We start from the raw sequence: 19111 nt of genomic DNA, 5'->3' as shown, positions 1-19111 counted from the left end.
AAAGAAGAGTTTAGTGAAAAGCGAATTGAGGTTGCCGTCGCCGTTGACCATCTCGGGTGTGGGTTGTTTCTGGCCTTGGCAACTGCTCGGAGATCACCGCGTGAACTGGTGGGGCTTGCTTGTGGGCAGGGGCAGGCGCATAACCTCTTCTGAGTTTGTGAATCACTCGCCGGAGCTGTAACTCCGCCGCAGACCCGCCTTCTCTGTGGCCAAGGAATTCCGCACCGCCAAGCTTGGTAAGAACTGCTTCCATCGTTTCGTCTTTGTCTCGAATACGTGTAGCACCATCCAGGGTAGCTGTTGGGGCTCTTGGGCGTCAATTTGGTTGCCGGTTTTTGTGCGCCGCCACGGATGGGGCAGGGTGTCGCCGCCCAGCTCGGTCGGAGGAAGAAGGCATGTGGGAGTCCTCTGATCCGAAATGGGGGGCTAGGATTTGATCAGGGTCAGGGGTGATGCGAACCGTTAGATCATGGTTGAACGATTGCGATTAGGTAGAGCATACCCTTTCGTGGGAATTAAATCCGGACCTCAGATTCTGGATCGGGTGGTGGTGATCAGAGCGTGCTTTAATAAAATCTGAGTCGTTGGATTTGCATCCACTGGTCCAGATTAAAGGATACCCCTTCGGCTGGGGGTCTTTCATATGAGCCCCTGCCTTTCTGGGTAGTCAACCCGCGGTCCTAGGCATGCGCGGTCTGAGTCTGTTGAAATTTTATAGGTTTGCCCCTGCCTTTCTCGGGAATTATGCGCGCAGTCCAGGGAAATGGGAAATCAGGGAAAGTGATTTATGAAACAAATTTCTTATATAAAAACAATTCTAGAATCTTGTTTAATTCATAAGAAATTTATATTAAGTCCAAATTAGTTCATTCTAATTTCTATAATTCTATAATATTATTGTTTATCACATAGTACATCTGTTTTGACATGAAAGTCACATTAAAATTTATATTCTATTTAATCTTGTACAAAACACATAAAATCATTAGAAATTCATAACTTTCTCATTTTAACTTCAAATTGAGTCATTCCAGTTGCAATAATTTTATTTTAATATTTTCTATCAACTAGTAACACTGTTTAGCCGTGAAACTTGAAGTAAAATTGTTCATTTGAATAAATCTGTTCTAGGTGCTAAATAATTTCGAAAATTCATAATTTAATAACCGTAGCTCTGAATTTAGTGGTTCTTGTTTCTACGATCTCGTTTTGGCGCGTAGTTTATTATTACACAGTTTATTCTTATGTTTGGTGTAATGTTAATTTTGCCTATACACTGTTTGTTTGTATTGCTACGACTAGTGTGAGGTCACGAGTCATCTGAAGATCATCCTGGTACCTGGAATCTCAAGTCCCAGGCAAGTTGTGCCCTTGATCACTTCTTTTTACCCACTCATGTTCTAATTAATCATAATGATCTGCATAGGTTAATTTTGATGGGACCCAATAGGTTACCCTAGTTTGTCTATCTTTATACCTTGTTTACCACTAAACTTTTTGGGTAATACTTGCTAGTGCTTTATGTGGTTTTGGGTATGAAGATACATTATTCATGATCACACTTTATTATCTGTTTATTATTACTGTTCATGATAAGATCATTATGTTAATTGGAACATGGAGCGACCACCCGGGAAAACAGTGCTACCACAACGGTTTAATGGGACGCCCTTGGCTGATTAATTAGGAAAGCTAGTGGAAGACTACCTTACCTGAAAGGGGCAAGGGCAGTAGGGGAGTGGTCAGTGTAGGGAGGCCCTTGGGATGATTTTGCTGCGATGGCGGTCATGCGAGGGGTCCCTGCATTGGAGCTTCCTATAAACTGTAGCGGGTTTTTTGAAGCTAGTGGAACTTTGTAAAGGCCTCGTAGTGTTACCCTGCCTCGCCTCCTCGGTAGAGGTGTATGGGAAGTCGTGATGCCTTGGCAGATGGGTAACATGACTTGTGGGTAAAGATGCGCAACTTCTGCAGAGTGTAAAATTGGTATATCAGCCGTGCTCACGGTCAAGAGCAGCTCGGACCCTCACATGATTAATTTATGGAACTAAATTCAATTTGTCATATGCATTGCATCGCAGGTGATGTTGTTACTTTTGTTCTACTATTTAATTGGGTTGGTATTTACTTATACTTAGTAACTGCTAATAAAATTTTGACCAACTTTAAAAGCAATGCTCAGCTCTAACCATCTCCTTTGGTAAGCCTTACACTTCACGTGAGCTCCCACCTTTGGCGAGTTCATGCACATTATTCCCCACAACTTGTTGAGCTATGAACGTATGTGAGCTCACTCTTGTTGTCTCACACCCTCACAGGTCAAGAACAGGTACCACAGGATGAGGCGCATGGAGGATGCTGCGATGTGTTCGTGAGAGGTCTAGGCCGTCGTCTCCCAGTCAACTTTGGGTTGTTGGACCGTTGTCTCCTTATAATGTAATTATTTATTTATTTTGCATAAAACTCCTGTTATATAGTAAAGATGTGACATTCGATCCTGTGCCATGATTCATCATATGTGTGAGACTTGGTCCCAGCACACCTGGTGATTATGTTTGCGCCCGGGTCTTGGTGCCTCGAAACCCGGGTGTGACACCCACATTGATGTTTTCTTCTATTTGCATGTTCTCCTCTCCCTGGTCGTTGTTTCCCTCCAAAAGCATGCCCTCAGGAGGGAAGGCTGGCAAAGCCAGGACTGCATCAGCAGGCTCAGGGGCTTCCACGTGAGGGAATTGAATCCCCTGTGGGATTATGATGTCATTGAAGAAACCCACAGACTCATGAGAAGGCAGATCTTCAAGGCCCGAGTGCTGATAACTGAATTGTTCCTCCATATTATTTGCATTAACCACTGGCTTAGGGGTCTGAACTTGTTGGACTAGCCAGGCATCCCAACCATCATCCTCATTATTGGCAATGTTTTCTTCCTCATTGATCCCTCCCATGGGAGGGGGAATATTCAGATCAAACTGAAAGTTGACCACAAGCTGACCCATCCCAAAGAACTTCACTGGAAGCTGATGGCCATCATGTGGGTAAGGTGGCACAGGATCTTCATCTTCAGGTTGGGCTCCAAGCATAAACTGCTGAACAATGTCACACTAAACTGTCTAGGAAACTCCCTGAAAACCTTCAACAAACGAAAAAACAATGAATTGGGGAACTTCTTGGAGAGACGTCACTCTGGCCCGAACAAGCAACCTGGTCACATTATATGGGTCAGGGTCCCACATGAGCACCCTACCAAATGACTCGACCGCATTTTGAATATGCTCATGAGTCCAGAAATCCAATGGGAAACTAAGGAGGAGGAGCCAACACTCATGGTTGAAATTCAGGGCACGCTGATTCTAGGCCTCATTATGCCTAATAACAGTAAAAGAAAAACCAAGGGCTTGCTGTGGACCCATTGCCACTAGATTGTCTCTATCGAAAGCAAATCTGAACTGCACAAGGGCCTGACCCAAATGGGAGCGCTGAATGCTCCTGACCTGAATATGTCGAACCCCCACTAGGTACTCATGTATAATGTCATCAAAAATGTGAAAGTTAACCTCATGCTCTGGCAGCGGCTGCACAAGTACGATGCCCCAATCTTCATGGGTGGTGGGCTGAGGTCGAGTCACAGTACGTACCATGATTTCCCGGTGATCAACCTGCTGCGTCACAAAGCCATGGGGGAGAAACGGTGCAAGATCAACTCTATGGAACACCATTTCCTCAGAGACTTCGTGAGGAGCAAATCGTAGAGGCGACGACCGCACCATGCGCAGAAGAGAGCTTGAAGGCGACGGGCTCTTCCACGGCAGCGAAGAGGGAGAGGGTTTTGTGGATAGTGCAAGTTCCGTGGAAGGCGAAGAGCCACTTCTCGAAAGAACCGCCTGTGCGAACTCGCCAAAATTATTATAATAGGACGGGGGAGATGGCCCACCCGTAAGCGAGAGCAGGGGGACCTGAACCACAATCGCGGAGGATACACCCAAGATGCATTCTCAAACTTACTAGGGAAGGAATCAAAAGACCGCCTGCAATTTTGACCCGAAATTCCGAAAAATTGTAGATTATTGCCTGGAATAGAATGTCCCCAAAAATTACGATAATCCTTCACCGCTGGGCCGGAGGGAGCATTAATGCTGGGGACAAAATCTTACCTAATATTCCTCGAGCACTGTTCCAAAATCTTCTTGGATCGCCAAATTAACTTCTGCAAAGCCCAAGGACGAACGCGGGAGTCCCTCAATGATGATCGAAAGTTAAGGCCTACAACGCGGTCGTTACTGGAATTTGAATAATTTTGAAATTGCGAACGCCCAGCAAACCTTCTGCCATCCCAGCGCGGATTCACTGCTAAGTTCTTCGAAGAAAAGGATGAGGAATTTGACCAAGAAATCAGTCGATCAATGGAGGGATGCAAAGGATAAGAAATCCGATTGAAAACCGAAGGCCTCTGACGCAAGTTTGAAGAAGAAGGTCCGGACCTAACCGGACGTCCCAAAGGCACCGAGTTTGCACCTGACTGAGCTGGTTTACGAACAATATTAGCAAACGAAACTGACATATTACGGCGATGGGAAACCAATTTCCAAGACTTTGATTCTTCATCATAATATAGTTGCCATTCTTTGATCCAATTTGGGCCACCAGAATTCCAAAGGTGCAGGTATGCTTTGAATGAAGGACAGACATAAGAACGAAGCCGATAAACTGCGAAGCCAACATCCTTGCAAGAAAGCGAGAAGCGAAAGACCCGATCCGACAAAAGAGTAACCCTGAATAAATCCGCTGCTCCACCAATGAAGGATTAAAGAAGAAACCCCACAGCCTCTGTGCTCAGACGCAAGGAGCACCTGCCAAAGGAGATGACTAAAAAGAACTCATGGCGATCTAATTTACCTGGGAGAAGGTTGATCGGGCAGTTAAACTTGCTAAAGATCCATTCCTAAAAACGAAGACCACCGGAAAAGTCCAGGGCCTGCCCGACCCGACCGAGGGGCCCCCCATAGCCACGCGCTTGGGGGCACACCCACCAAGGCACGCAGGCGGACGACGAGGGCAACCTAGCCGGAGAGCCGCGCAACCATGCTCCCGTCCTTATGGTCCAATTACCTGTACAATGTTGGGCAAAGTTTTTTTTTCCTAAAGTTACTTAGCTTCCATGTTATCATGTTTGTTTGTTTGTTTGTTCCTTCTCCCTTGTGATGTTTTCTAGCCATGCATGTGTTATCCGAAGCAGACGAACAAAGCCACCGTTCTAACATTTTATTGAATTATTTATTTGTCGTCGCAACGCATAGACATTGTACTAGTACTTTATTTGTTTTGAAACAAGTGTTATCTCCGTTTCTGGATAAGTCATTTTTTTAACTTTAATGAAAAATAAACAAAAGCATTAATAGTTATAGTGTATAATTAAGTATCATCAGATATATTGTTGAATTTATTTTTTTAATAAAGTTATTCTGAAATATAACTATATTGCTAATTTTTAAGAAAGTTTGACTCGTACGAACATGTATCACAACGGTACTTATTTAAGCATAAGCATGGTAGTATCAACTCACAATAAATCCAGCTTACAAAACACACCCACACACATTTGGGACTTGTCAATTGCATGCATACTCTGCTCGGCGCTCTCCGACGTTCGTACACACCTTAGACAAGTTTTATTTTAGCCGTAGAAAACACAAAAGGCAAGGAAGAAATCCGTTCCCGATCGACCGATCGCATGCATGGTCTAGTTGTAGGCTTCCGGGTTGGCGACGAGGTAGGCCTCGGCAGCCTTGAAGATGTTGGTGACCGACTCCTTGGCTTTAGTGATCTCGTCCTGCACCTCCACGCCGGGCAACAGCTTGTACGTCGAGTCCACCTTCACCACGCAGCCGCCGCCCGCCGCGGACTCCACCTTGACGTGCGACGCCGCGGTCTCGATGGCCACGCCGATGCCGCCGCCCTCGACGAGCGTGGACTTGCACTCGCACTTGTCCACGTCCAGGAACTCGAGCCTCTCCTTCACGAAGCCGAACGGCATGGCTGCACACACGCAGGAGGAGCAGTGACATGTTACGAGTTTGCATTGTGTGACCGGGGAAGTTTTTGAACGTACGTACCTGAGGTGAAGTTGAACTGCCTGACGCTGCCGACGCCGCCCTCGCCCTCCACGGGGTGGGCGCTGGCGACGACGTGGGAGGTGACCTTGGGGGCCAGGGTGTGCCAGTCCATCACGGCGGCGCGGAAGAGGCGCGGCGCGGCGACAGGCGAGGCGATCTCAACAGTCCAGCTGTTGGTGGAGGCCATGGCTCGTGGTCTGCGATGAGCTTGACGGCTCGGCTCGTTGCCTAGGGCTAGCTTAGCTTACTTGCTTAGTTAGCTAGCTGATGCAAGATCGGGCTGCTGTTACTTGTGTTGCTGGCTGAAACGAGCGGCAACAAGGGATTTAAATAGGATGTTGTGCTGTGCGGGTGCGGCTGTGCCTGTGAAGGCAGCGGGCGTGGTTGGTGTCGTGAGGGCTCAAGTTGGTGAAGGCGTGGTTGGTGTCGTGAAGGCTCAAGTTGATGCGCGAGTCGTCGGTCTTTTCCATGATGGACGGCTCTGTCGTCGGTCGAGCGAGCTTTATTGATTAGGCCGGCGTCGAAAACACACGTCAGAAAGCGTTGTGGAGCGCGCTCTTTGTCAATGTCTAGTCGAAACACGAGGAACGCTGACGGAATTGGCGCCGCCTTTCGCACTTTGGGTTGGTATATGACAAAAAAGGGAGGAAAATAACAAACAAACTGTTAAACGTTAATGCATTCTCTAGCGAACATGTGACTGCATTTTAGCTTTTGAAAAAGGAAAACAAGTGCCAACGCATTTCTTCAATTGTGTTGACATGATTGTTCTTCGCTGCCGACTATAGACCATGGTCGTGCACATCGTCCTCGCGGAGCACCATGTGGTCGTGCACAAGTTCATGGCCGCCGCGGCGTGCCGGCGTGGTTCGCGCGGGAGCAGAGGCCTAGAGGTGGCGCCGGTGTGGGAGCATGAGGAGAGCTGCTGGGGCGCGAGGCGTCCGCCGCGCGTGATCACACATCGAAGGGTTTATCAGGATGTCTCGAGTAGCTTAGGGATCTGTTTGGAAGCACTCAGATTTTAAAAACCTGGTTTATTAAAACTTAGCTGGTTCTAAACATATCACTTTATATTTCAATATCACTTTATATTCCAATTTATAGAAACTAAATTATTAGTTTTTTTAAAAACATCAAGAAGCTAGCATCTCCTAGCTAAAACTAGTTTATGAAAATTATGATGGTTACAAACATTATAAACGAGTTTATAGAAACCAGAGATAGGAACTAGATTCTTAAAAACTAGGTTGCTTCTAAATATGACCTTATTTATTCTATTTATTATCGTATATTCTATTTCAAACTCCACTATATAAATATTATAATCTACAGTATAAAATACTGCTTTGTACTACCATATATACAGAAGACCACCGTGGTCTAAGCCAAAGGAGGGAGGGATCATTAGGAGCAAGGGTACAATAAAATTCTCTCTTTGTTTTTCAAAATATGTCACGGTCAGCTGATCTCTATAACAAGCCTTATGTCCCTTTAAAATGCGAAACTTTTTTTTGTTGTTGGTGTTTTTTGGGCCAAACACCTATGATCCTTAGATCTCGCTCGCGGGGAACAAGATCTTGGGAAACCTCTCTGTGAGGCGGCGGACTGTCTGCGTTAAGTCACCAGACCGTCCACGATGTGCACAGAGATAACAATGAGCTCCTACAAAACCTAGATCGCGCTTCTGGGAGGGACCCCATCAGAGGGGAAACATCCTAGGGTTGCTTTGGAGTCGGCAGGCCACCAAAGCGCCTCTAGACGACGTAGAGTCGAAAAGATGTGAAGATTGAGATGGGAAACTATAACTAGAGCTACACTACATCTACTCCTAGGGCATGAATGATAAATAAAGGTAGGATTGGATTATGTGTGTCTTAATCGGCCGTACCCCCTTGTATATAGGGGTGGAGGTCTGGACTCTGGACCCGTTCCTAGGCGCTTCCCAAGAGATACTTGTGTGATTGGTTGGATAAGCACGTGCAGGATAAGGACTATCGCCTAAACTAATCTAATAATGGATCGTCCGGGCCACATAGCCATACCATCTGGCCGTATAGGTGCCAAATTTGGTGTCCAACACACCTGCCTTTTGGTGGAGGTCACGAACCAAAAGCACATGTACCGTCAACGTTTTTCGGGAAACAATAAATTTCACAAATCGCCTTATTTCTGAAATAAGAACTCAACCCAATGGGAGTCACCGACTCTTCAACCAAAGAATATAGTTATTTAATAGAACATCTAATGTACAAAGGCCAATTAGGACTGCATCTTCTTCCGCCATGACTATCAATATGTCAAAAGAGACAAAACTGTGGTGCCCATAGCCCAAATAAGCAAATGGACTATGCATGTAATATAGATTCATCGTCATACTTTTTCACATGTTAGCAGGATAAAACATCATCGATGAGTAGACTGGTGTATAGTAACACAACATTCCTGGAGCGGATGAGTAGGCGACATTGGTTGCACCACATCTTGGGCCGGTTTATTCAGCTTTTGCCCCTGCATAGATCGCTTCCTCGTTGTGGATGATCTTGATCGTTTTGTTGATCGATTGTGTGAAACGACCTTCTTATTCATATACTTAGAAAGAAGTTGTTCAAAAGAAGGGCTAGCACTAATGAGTCAGTTAGATGCTTTAGATGTATTTTGCTTACATATACCTTCTTCTAGATGTCGTGGTCTGAAGGTCTGAGGCCATTGTTGCTTCTGGTCATTCTTAGACTAATCAGCCTTAGGTCCCGGACCATCCGACGCACGCAAGACAGGTGATCGTAATCAGGTATCCGGTCGTGTTTGCGCTCCAGGGCCTTCAGCCTTATTAGTCATTCTCTTGTTCGGAGCCTTCCAAGTAACCACTCCTCGTAACTGACTTGGCGTGCGAGGATCGCCAATGATATTGTTCTTGCCTTAATCTTTATCGGCCACATCTGACCCAACCAAAACTTTCTTACCCACCAAATCCACTATGTTGATAGGGAAGGGTTGCATGTCAACCTACTTTTCTAGAATGCTCAATCAGCACTCATTTATAGTCGATTGTATTTGTCGATGCAAGATGTTACAATTATTAGTGGCATGAGAAAAGGAGCCATGCTAAGAACATCATTTCAATTCCTCTATCAACGGAATTGTGTGAGACAATTTAATGTTGCCACTTTTAAGTAATTCATCAAATATCTTGTCACATTTAGCAAAATTAAATGTGAATTTAGCTTCTCCTTACCGATTCTTTTGAACCAACTTCAGGGAAGAGCAAGCAGAAAGTTTGGCCTTTACAGACCAAACAAGCTTAGTGACATGTAACTCTTTCGACTCGTTATTTGAGCTACTACTGTCACGATGACGAGATAGTTCTATCTGCTTCGGTTTTGCAAGCCAAAGCCCACTGATGCAACTGAGTTAGCGAAAAGAATTGGGTGACATATATTTTTTCTTTCAAGTATGGACGCAACCCATTGAAATTCAACCCTGCTAGTTGCCTATCTGCGCCTTAGATTTGAAAACATCGATTTCTAGTATTCCAGAATCTCCAGATATAATCATTAATTGATTGATAATCCCCTTACTGGAGCAATGACATATCAGCTAAATCTAACTTGTAATTTCGAGAGAGAAAAGTGTTCATGAAACTTATGCTCCAGATCATCCTAGGAACTAATCGAGTTAGGAGGCAAGTTATCATACCAAGCGAATGTAGTGCGAGTATGGGATAATGAGAACATGTGAACACGAAAAGCTTCTATGTCGGTAAACTCACCTAATTGTGCTAGGAATTGACACATGTTCTCGTGAATGCTTCTACTGCCTTCATCTCTGAATTTGGAGAAATTCGGCACACTAATCCCCGGAGGGTATGGAACGATGTCCCATCGAGTGTCGTATGGCCTCTGATAGGACTGTCCTGGGCCAGATACACTAACACCTAATTTATCTTGAAATAGTTCGGTTATTTCTTCCCGAACTTTATCTATAGTGATCGATGGTAACCCGTCGGTCCTCGAGACATGGGGCTCGGGTGTCCGGTTATCCTCATGTCGGCCTTGTGCACTACAACTAGTAAAGGTGGCATCTGATATAGGTCCCTAAGGCATACGGGTAATGCATCCCACTGTTGGGGTGAATTTCCCTGGCTCCCTAGGGACCGAAAAGTATTCAGTCTCATGCACGGGTGGTGGCATGTTGTGGCTTTGATGTATTGTAGGTGAGAGAGAGTAGTACTGCTAAGACGGGTGGAAAATTGTGTGTTGTGGGCAGCATCATGTTCTGCGTAGACGTTCCCGAACAGTCTGGTCTGGGTGGTCGGACGATCCACGAAGGTACCGAACAGTCTGATATTATGCTCGGATTGTCCGATTATCTTAGGCATCTCCTGTGAGCCACGTGGAGGGCTCGGTGTGGCTCTAGACTGACCGGCATATGGTGCCGGACAATCCGTGAAGGGACTGGACGATTCGAGGTTATACCCAGTTGTCCGGTTGTGCTAGGCATCACCTCCGAGCCATGTGGCAGGCTCGATGTGGCTCCAAACAGTATGGCAGAAAGTGTCGAACGGTTTGATGGAGGCCGGACACTCTAAGGTAGTGCTCGGATTGTCCGGTCATGCTCAGAATCGACCTATTGTATAGTAAAGATGGCGACATTGGTTGCCCAAGATATGAGGTCATTGACATTACGCGATTTTGCCTCCAAAGATGGTCAAATCTACTCTACCCGTCCAAAAAAAGCTATTCTTATTATTTTTAAGATCAATCATTTTTAAATTTAACTAATATTATATAAAGTCCTATAAATATGTACTGACATGTATATTGATAATATTTGTAACAAATTTAATCAAAGTTAAGTTAGTTTGATTGGTATAAATTTTGCAGTTGCATTTATTTTTTTTTTTACAGGGAGAGTGACATCTTACTGTCTGATGCTACTATGTTACAGTTCAGTGGCTGTCAGATTGCTCTGGAAAACTTGACATTTTTTGAAAAGATAATTATATTTAAATTTAAATAAATGTATACAAGAAAATTATAATATTTATAATACATAATTAGTACAATTAGATGGATCTGTAAACCTGTTTTTCGATCATAATAAATTATTTAAAGATACAAACATTGCTAATATCTTCTATAAATATAGTTAAACTTTAAAAACTTTTTTTAATAAGCACGAATAATATAGGAATAATTATTTTTATAACGAAGAGAGCAAGTAAAATTCCTTATTCAGTCAAACCTACATAGGATTCTAAAACAGAATGCCCTTTTTCTTCCCACACAGAAAACCATGACGGTATACAACACAAGGACAGCACGTACATATATATAATCATACCATCTCGAGTCCAAAAACCGCACGCTGCTTTAGAGCAGCTTTATTTTATTTTGTATGAAAACAAAAAAGAAGGGGAAAGAAAACCCAATCTCCGTACACAATACCCTTGTATATCCAAACAAGACGGAAGGGAAATGAAGCTCATCCCAGTCCAATGGTTTAGTTGTAGGCGTCGGGGTTGGCGACGAGGTAGGCCTCGGCACCCTTGAAGATGGCGGTGACGGACTCCTTGGCCTTGGCGATCTCGTCCTTCACCTCCACGCCCGGCAGCAGCTTGTAAGTGGATTCGACCTTCACCACGCTCCCGCCGCCGGCCGCGGGCTCCACCTTGATGTGCGACGTCGCCGTTTCGATGGCGACGCCGATGCCGCCGCCCTCGATGAGCGTGTTCTTGCACTCGCACTTGTCCGCGTCCAGGAACTCGAGCCTCTCCTTCATGAAGCTGAACGGCATGACTGCAAGAGCGACCGCACGACGTCGTGCGCTTAGCTGTTTGATCGATCAGGCGAAAGAGAGAGAGAGCATGCTGGCCTGGGCTGGGCACTTACCTGAGGTGAAGTTGAACTGCCTGACGCTGCCAACGCCGCCGTCGCCCTCCACGGGCTGCGCGCTGGCGACGACGTGGGAGGCGACCTTGGGCGCCAGGGTGTGCCAGTCCATCACGGCGGCGCGGAACAGGCGCTGCGGAGCCACCGGCGACGCGATCTCGAGGGTCCAGCTGTTGGCGGAGGCCATTACTACTTCAGTGATCGATCGGCCGACTAAACTTGGGGCTAGCTGAAGGCTGAAGCAGATGGTTTTAGGATTGTAGCTTCTGCTTGCGTTGCCATGAGAGTGGCAGACTGAGGGCTTTAAATAGGCGGCTCGTACGTCTGGAGATTGCGGGGGTTGGTGGCGTCCGGTGAGGATGAGACGTCCGGGAGTCGTCGGCCTTTTCCACTTGGGTTGGCCTGGGCCGGCGGCCGGTACCATCACTCGTCGCTCGTCGGTGGAGTCTATTAATTAATGTGGCTGGGGTTGCAAAGAGACTGCACGTCATGATATATAAAATATCATAAAAATTGAGGTGGCTATGACCCACTTTGCCTCCCTCTGCGTCCGCCCCTGTGTAATACGGATTCATCGTCATACTTTTTCACATGTTAGCAGGATAAAACATCATCGATGAGTAGACTGGTGGAAAGTAACACGACATTCCTAGAGCGGATGAGTAGGCGACATTGGTTGCACCACTTCCTGGGCCGATTTATTCGGCTTTTGCCCTTGCATGGATTGCTTCCTCGTTGTGGATGATATTGATCGTTTTGTCGATCAATTGTGTGAAACGACCTTCTTATTCATATACTTAGAAAGAAGTTGTTCAAAAGAAGGGCTAGCACTAACGAGTCAGTCAGATGCTTTAGATGTATTTTGCTTGCATATACCTTCTTCTAGATGTCATGGTCTAAAGGTCTGAGGTCGTTGTTGCTTTTGGTCATTCTTAGACTGATCGGCCTTAGGTCCCGGACCGTCCTGCGTACACAAGACATGTGATCGTAATCGGGTATCCGGTCGTGTTTGCCCTCTAGGGCCTTGAGTCTTATTAGTCATTCTCTTGTTCAGAGCCTTTCAAGTAACCACTCCTTGTAACTGACTTGGCGTGCGAGGATCGCCAATGACATTGTTCTTGCCTTCATCTTTATCGGCCACATCTGACCCAACCAAGACTTTATTACCCACCAAATCCACTATGTTGATAGGGAAGGGTTGCATGTCAATCTACTTTTCTAGAAATCTCAATTGGCATTCATTTATATTCGATTGTATTTGTCGATGAAAGATATTACAATTATTACTGGCATAAGAAAAGGAGCCATGCCAAGCACGTCGTTTCAATTCCTCTATCGACGGAATTGTGAAACAATTTAATGGTGCTGCTTTTAAATAATTCATCAAATATCTTGTCACAATTAGCTAAATTAAATGTGAACTTAGCTTCTCCTTGTCGATTCCTTTGAACTGACTGCAGGGAAGAGCAAGCGAAAAGTTTGGCCTTAATAGGCCAAATAAGCTCAGTGACATGTAACTCTTTCGACTCGTTATCTGAGCTACTAACGTCATGATGACGAGATAGTTCTTTGCTTCGGCTTTTGCAAGCCAAAGTCCGCTGATGCAACTGAGTTAGAGAATAGAATTGGGTGCCATATAATTTTTCTTTCAAGTATGGACGCATCCCATTGAAAGCCAACCCTGCTAGTTGCTTATATACGCCCTAGATTTGAAAACGTCAGTTTCTAGTATTCTGGAACCTCCGGATATAATCATTAATCGATTGATAATCCCCTTACTGGAGCAATGCCATATCAGCTAAATCTAACTCGTAATCCCGAGAGAAAAAGTGTTCATGAAACTTATGCTCTAGATCATCCTAGGAACTCATCGAGTTAGGAGGCAAGGTATCATACCAAGCGAATGAAGTGCGAGTAAGGGGTAATGAGAACATGTGAACACGACAAGCTTCTGTGTCGGTCAAGTCCCCTAATTGTGCTAGGAATTGACACATGTGCTCATGAGTGCTTCTACTGCCTTTACCTGAGAATTTGGGTAAATTCGGCACAATAGTCCCCGGAGGGTATGGGACGATTGTCCTGGACCAGATACACTAACACCTAATTTATCTTGAAATAGTTCGGTTATTTCTTCCTGAACTTTATCTATAGTGGTCGATGGTAACCCATCGGTCCTTGAAACATGGGGCTCGGGTGTCTCGTTATCCTCATGTCGACCTTTTGCACTAGAACTATTAAAGGTGGCATCCGATATAGGCCCCTGAGGAATACAGGCAATGCATCCCACTATTAGGTTGAATTTCTCTGGCTCCCAAGGGACCAAAAAATATTGACTCATGCATAGGTGGTGGAATGTTGTGGCTTTGATGTATTGTAGGTGAGAGAGAGTAGTGCTGCTAAGATGGGTGGGAAAAATTGTGTGTTGTGGGCAGCATCTTGTTCTGCGTAGATGTTCCCGAACAGTCTGCTCTATGTGGCCAGACGATCCCTGAAGGTACGGAACGGTCCAGGATTATGCTTGAATTGTCCGGTTATCTCAGGCATCACCTGTGAGTCATGTGGACGGCTCGGTGTGGCTTTGGACTGTCCAGCATATACCGGGGAGGGACCGGATGGTCCGAGGTTATACTCGGGTTGTCCGGTTGTGCTGGTTATACCCGGGTTGTCCGGTTGTGCTAGGCATCACCTTCGAGCCATGTGGCAGGCTCGATGTGGCTCGGACAGTCTGGCAGAAAGTGTTGGGTGGTTCAACAGAGGTCGAACACTCCGAGGTCGTGCTCGGATTGTCCGGACATGCTCAGAGTCGACCTACCATACAGTGAAGATGGCGGCAGTGTTTGCCCTGGATATGAGGTCATTGACATTACCATAATATTGTTCGGACTGAGAAAACCCATATGTTATCGATGTGTTTGGCGTGGCTGTTTTAGTGCCCAATTTATACGACGGAAATTTAGACATATGATTTTTTTCTATTGCACGCTCTATCTTATCAAGACACTCCACCATAAGTTCAATTCGGTCATCAAAATAATTCTTAATAGATTGAATATTGACATGGTCTTACTTATAGTGGGGCTATAGCGAGGCTGTCAAGGAAGCGAAGTTTACTTCCCTTTTCTAGACGACCTTCTAGTGGCGATTTATTCTAAAGAGCGAGAGGTACCACCTCTCTAGCTTCTTCATATAGTCTTTAAACTCCTGATGGTCAATTGGTCAATAGACTCCCAAAAGTTGGCTTAAGGATGTTGCTTAGGGAAACATCAGTGTTATCTTTAGGATCGACCATTGCGGCTGATCTAATAAATCTAACCTAATAGATCTAATTTGATGGATCTGATCTTTCGTTCCCAATGGAGTCACAAAAAATTGTGTTTGTTGGGGGCCTTCGGCTTACGAAGGTCCTCAAAAACAGGATTTAACAGTATTTCTGGAGTTTAATGTGTGAACAGGCATCTTCGGACTCAAGTCGGTATCACAGCAAACCAGAACAATACGAAGGTTGATACAGCGCCGAAGGTGTGAGCAGGAAAGCTTCGGCGTGGTAGCAACAAAATGAAACCGACTTAAAGATGAAAAGGCTATTCAGACCTCAATAGATTACTGTAGAACTATTATCAAATGTAAAGGGTATAAATGTAATTTTGCATAGGCTGTGTCCTGTGCCTATAAATAGGTGAACAGTACCCCCGTACTGTTCACGCTGATTTGGCATTCACTTTTGCGTCACGCTTGTACTTTCATCTCCTTCAAGTTGAAGGTACATTTGTAATTCAATGTTATTTCTGTTTATACATGATAATAATATATAATTGTTTATGTTGTCCTTTATATTTCTTACAATTCATCCTTCGTCACTGTATAGTGTATTTATGAAGGTACGCATTTCATAACCTTCGTCCGAAAAGCATTATATCCTAAGGGGAATAATACTTCGAAGGACGAAGGACTTAATCGATTAACATTTTCTATGTTGCCTTGTTCTTAACTCATAGCATTTGAGAACAAGTCCCCAACATTGGTGCCCACCTCCGGTGAACTCACTTCCACTCTTTGAGTTTTTTGAACACCTTCGGCGATCATAAACCTTCGTTATGGCGCCGAAGAAAGCTTCAGCGACTGGGGCTGCAGCTCTGCAACCGCTGGACCACAATCAGGAGACAGTCTCCCTTCGGGAGGCCCGAAGCCAGAAAAGGAAGGCTGTCAGCCCGACACCACCAGAGGACGAGATAGATCAAGAAATCAGAGATATGGAGATGCTTCATCAACAAGTGCAGAGGAAGAAAGAAAAGATGGCCAGGCTAGCTGAACTGCAGAGGCAGATAGACGAAGCCTCTGAAGAAGTTCGTCATCTTGCCCAGGATGAGCAACACCGAAGGCCTCAGCACCAAGACCTTCATCAGGAGGGTTTTCCCAACGAAGATGACTGGTATGACAACTTCCATCATGGGAATTTTGTTTTTGATGATGCTTCTCCTCTGTCCGCTGAGCTGCAGGCTACACCTTGGCCTCCGTCCTACAAGCCGCCTCAACTTCCCGTATTCGATGGCCACTCAGACCCGAAGCAGTTTTTGACGAGCTACGAAGCAACAGTATCTTCGTATGGTGGCAATGCTGCAGTCATGGCCAAATCTTTTGTTATGGCTGTCAGGAGTGTTGCTCAAACCTGGTATTCCTCCCTTCGACCAGGAACGATCACTTCATGGCAGAAGCTGAAGGACTTGTTGTTAACTAGCTTCCAAGGGTTTCAGACGAAGCCTGTTACTGCTCAAGCTCTGTTCCAGTGCACCCAGGATCACGAAGAATACCTTCAGGCGTATGTCCGGAGGTTCTTGCGTTTGAGGGCACAGGCACCAACGGTGCCCAATGAAATTGTCATTGAGGCCATGATCAAGGGGCTTCGGCCAGGACCGTCAGCTCAGTACTTCGCTAGGAAGCCTCCTCAAACTTTGGAGAAGCCGCTCCAGAAGATGGACGAGTACATTCGGGCCGATAATGATTTTCGCCAAAGAAGGGAGGAGGCTTTCAGGTTTTCTGAAATGACCAGGGGCTTCGGAGGGAGGTTCTACCCGAGGCACGTTAGATCAATTCATAACTCTACACAAAATGATGATAGAGGGAGCCAACAGCAAAGGCCACAATGTTCCTCACAGGCTTCGGGGCAACAGCAAGGCTCCTTCCGACCACCAGCTCCAAGAGGCAGAGGCGCCAGGGGCTTCGGAGGAAGATTTGGCGATCAACCGAGAAGAATCTTTTGCTTATTCTGTGGTGAGAACAAAGGTCATACCACCAGGATGTGCCATGTTACCATCCAGAAGCAAAAAGAAATAGCCGAAGCGGCAGCACAACAGGCTCAGCCGAAGCAGGTCATGCACACTGCTTCGTATCATTCGCCTTACATCCCAGAGTATGTAGGCAATCACCCTGCAGTTTCTGTTGCTTCGGCGAGTCAACCTTAGGCTTCCTGGCAACAACCTCCGCCTCCACCACCGCTGCAACAAGGCCAGCAGCCAGAAGGGAGCCAATATGCTCCACACCAAAGGGACTTCAGAGAACAGTCCGAAGCTCGCACAGTCAACAGCACTGTGCCAGAGTCAAAGCACATCTATTGACAAATATCCTACCTTAATAGCAATCTTTTTCATTCAGTTTTATTTTCTGTAATAAAGGACATTGTTCAGGTTTCATGTAAATAGTTTCGTTGATTCCCACAAGGAAAATATATTTTCTTCACAGGCTTAAATTGTCGAAAGACTTGTGATAACAAAGAGGACCTTCGAACTATCGAAAATTCTTCGAAGCAACAAAAAGTCGTTCTAAGGAACGCAGAGTAAGTTTGCCGAAGTCACAAAAAAGTCGTTCCAAAGGGAGCGCAGTGTAAGTTTTCTGCTCCAAAGTCGTTCCAAAGGGAATGCAGAGCATACAGCGAAAAGCCAACGCTGATACCGCCTAAGTAAAAGGCGAAGCGCGAAAAGTCAACGCGAATACCGCTGAAAGTAAAAGGCGAAGAAGCTCCTAAGGGAGGCTTACAGCAAAAAATAAACGCTGATTCCGCTGAAGTAAAAGGCGAAGAAGCTCCTAAGGGAGGCTTATAGTAAAATGACAATGCTGATTCAAAAGATTATGTGTTTTGTCGCAGGAATGTGTGTATCTTCGGAATAAACAACATCTCACACAGCATAACATCATCGCATCATTTCGCATAGCATAAGCATCATACATCATGCTGCATATGGCACAAGAAGGGGACATGACATCGATCTTCGGAAGAATGTTTTGAAAGGGGAAAATCATGCTAAGTAGCTTCGGAGAACATTTTCACGAAGCTTGGATATTATTCATCAGAGCACCACGAATATTGTGGTGACAAATGGAAATTATTCTTCACGAAGCATGAAAAGAAGGGAAGGTGTTTTTTCGTCAAAGACTCAAAAACGGTACGTATGTAAAATTTCATGCATCGTAAAGAATTAAATAATAAAAGCAGGTATATTACATTCAGGGCTACAAGATGTCACACATATTATATTTCAGAAGTTTAATTTACAATAGTATTTAATCTTCTCTCAGAACAACTTCTGCAGCCTCATTCAGGAGCCGATTGACGACTTCGTCCATAATGGCTTCAGCCATCTTTTTAATTTCGTCGTCTCCTTTCGGCTGAGGGCCCGGAGACGCTTTAGCAGGATCTGAAGTAGGACAGGATACGGCTACATTGCTATTACAAATGGCAGACGAAGCTTAAAACCAAAAATTACAACACAATAAAAGCTATTAGTTAATACCTAATTGCCCTTCGGGCTCTGCGCTCTTCTCAGCAGTCTCAGCTACTTCTCTAGCGTCGTGGATGCCCTTTTCACTTTTTCGAATAATTTCTCGGGCCATTTCTCGGCCACCATTATCCCAGATATCGGTGAAAAATTTTCCACCAACCATGCTAGCTTCGGCCGAAGGATCCCTTGCATCTTCGAAGGACAAAGCAGCTTCGGATTGCGCTAGAATCTTTACGTGTTCGCAGCCCTTTTTCTCTAAAATGGTGGCAATCCCTCTGGCACCCGAGAAAGCACATATATCTCCACGGCTATTTAAAATTTCCTCGAAGGCCTCAGCTTCGTG

General features: G+C 45.3%; 2 protein-coding genes across 2 annotated transcripts; both read right to left on the bottom strand.

Annotated features, from left to right (window-relative positions):
- Positions 1-5508: 5508 nt before the first annotated feature.
- Positions 5509-6580, bottom strand: LOC103634525 (pathogenesis-related protein 1). Its single transcript, XM_008656464.4, has 2 exons — positions 6108-6580; positions 5509-6030 (listed from the first exon to the last, which is right to left on the bottom strand). The coding sequence occupies exons 1-2, from the start codon at positions 6292-6294 to the stop codon at positions 5735-5737; spliced, it is 483 nt and encodes a 160-aa protein (XP_008654686.1). The 5' UTR covers positions 6295-6580; the 3' UTR covers positions 5509-5734.
- A 4802-nt stretch (positions 6581-11382) lies between these two features.
- On the bottom strand, positions 11383-12272 carry LOC100284195 (uncharacterized). Its single transcript, NM_001245882.2, has 2 exons — positions 11996-12272; positions 11383-11902 (listed from the first exon to the last, which is right to left on the bottom strand). Exons 1-2 carry the CDS (start codon positions 12180-12182, stop codon positions 11607-11609), a joined length of 483 nt encoding a protein of 160 aa, NP_001232811.2. The 5' UTR covers positions 12183-12272; the 3' UTR covers positions 11383-11606.
- Between the last annotated feature and the right edge of the window lie 6839 nt (positions 12273-19111).

The sequence above is a fragment of the Zea mays genome, chromosome 1 (genome assembly GCF_902167145.1).
Source record: "Zea mays cultivar B73 chromosome 1, Zm-B73-REFERENCE-NAM-5.0, whole genome shotgun sequence".
Classification (NCBI taxonomy): Eukaryota; Viridiplantae; Streptophyta; class Magnoliopsida; order Poales; family Poaceae; genus Zea; species Zea mays.
This window is presented reverse-complemented; position numbering and strand designations above follow the sequence as displayed.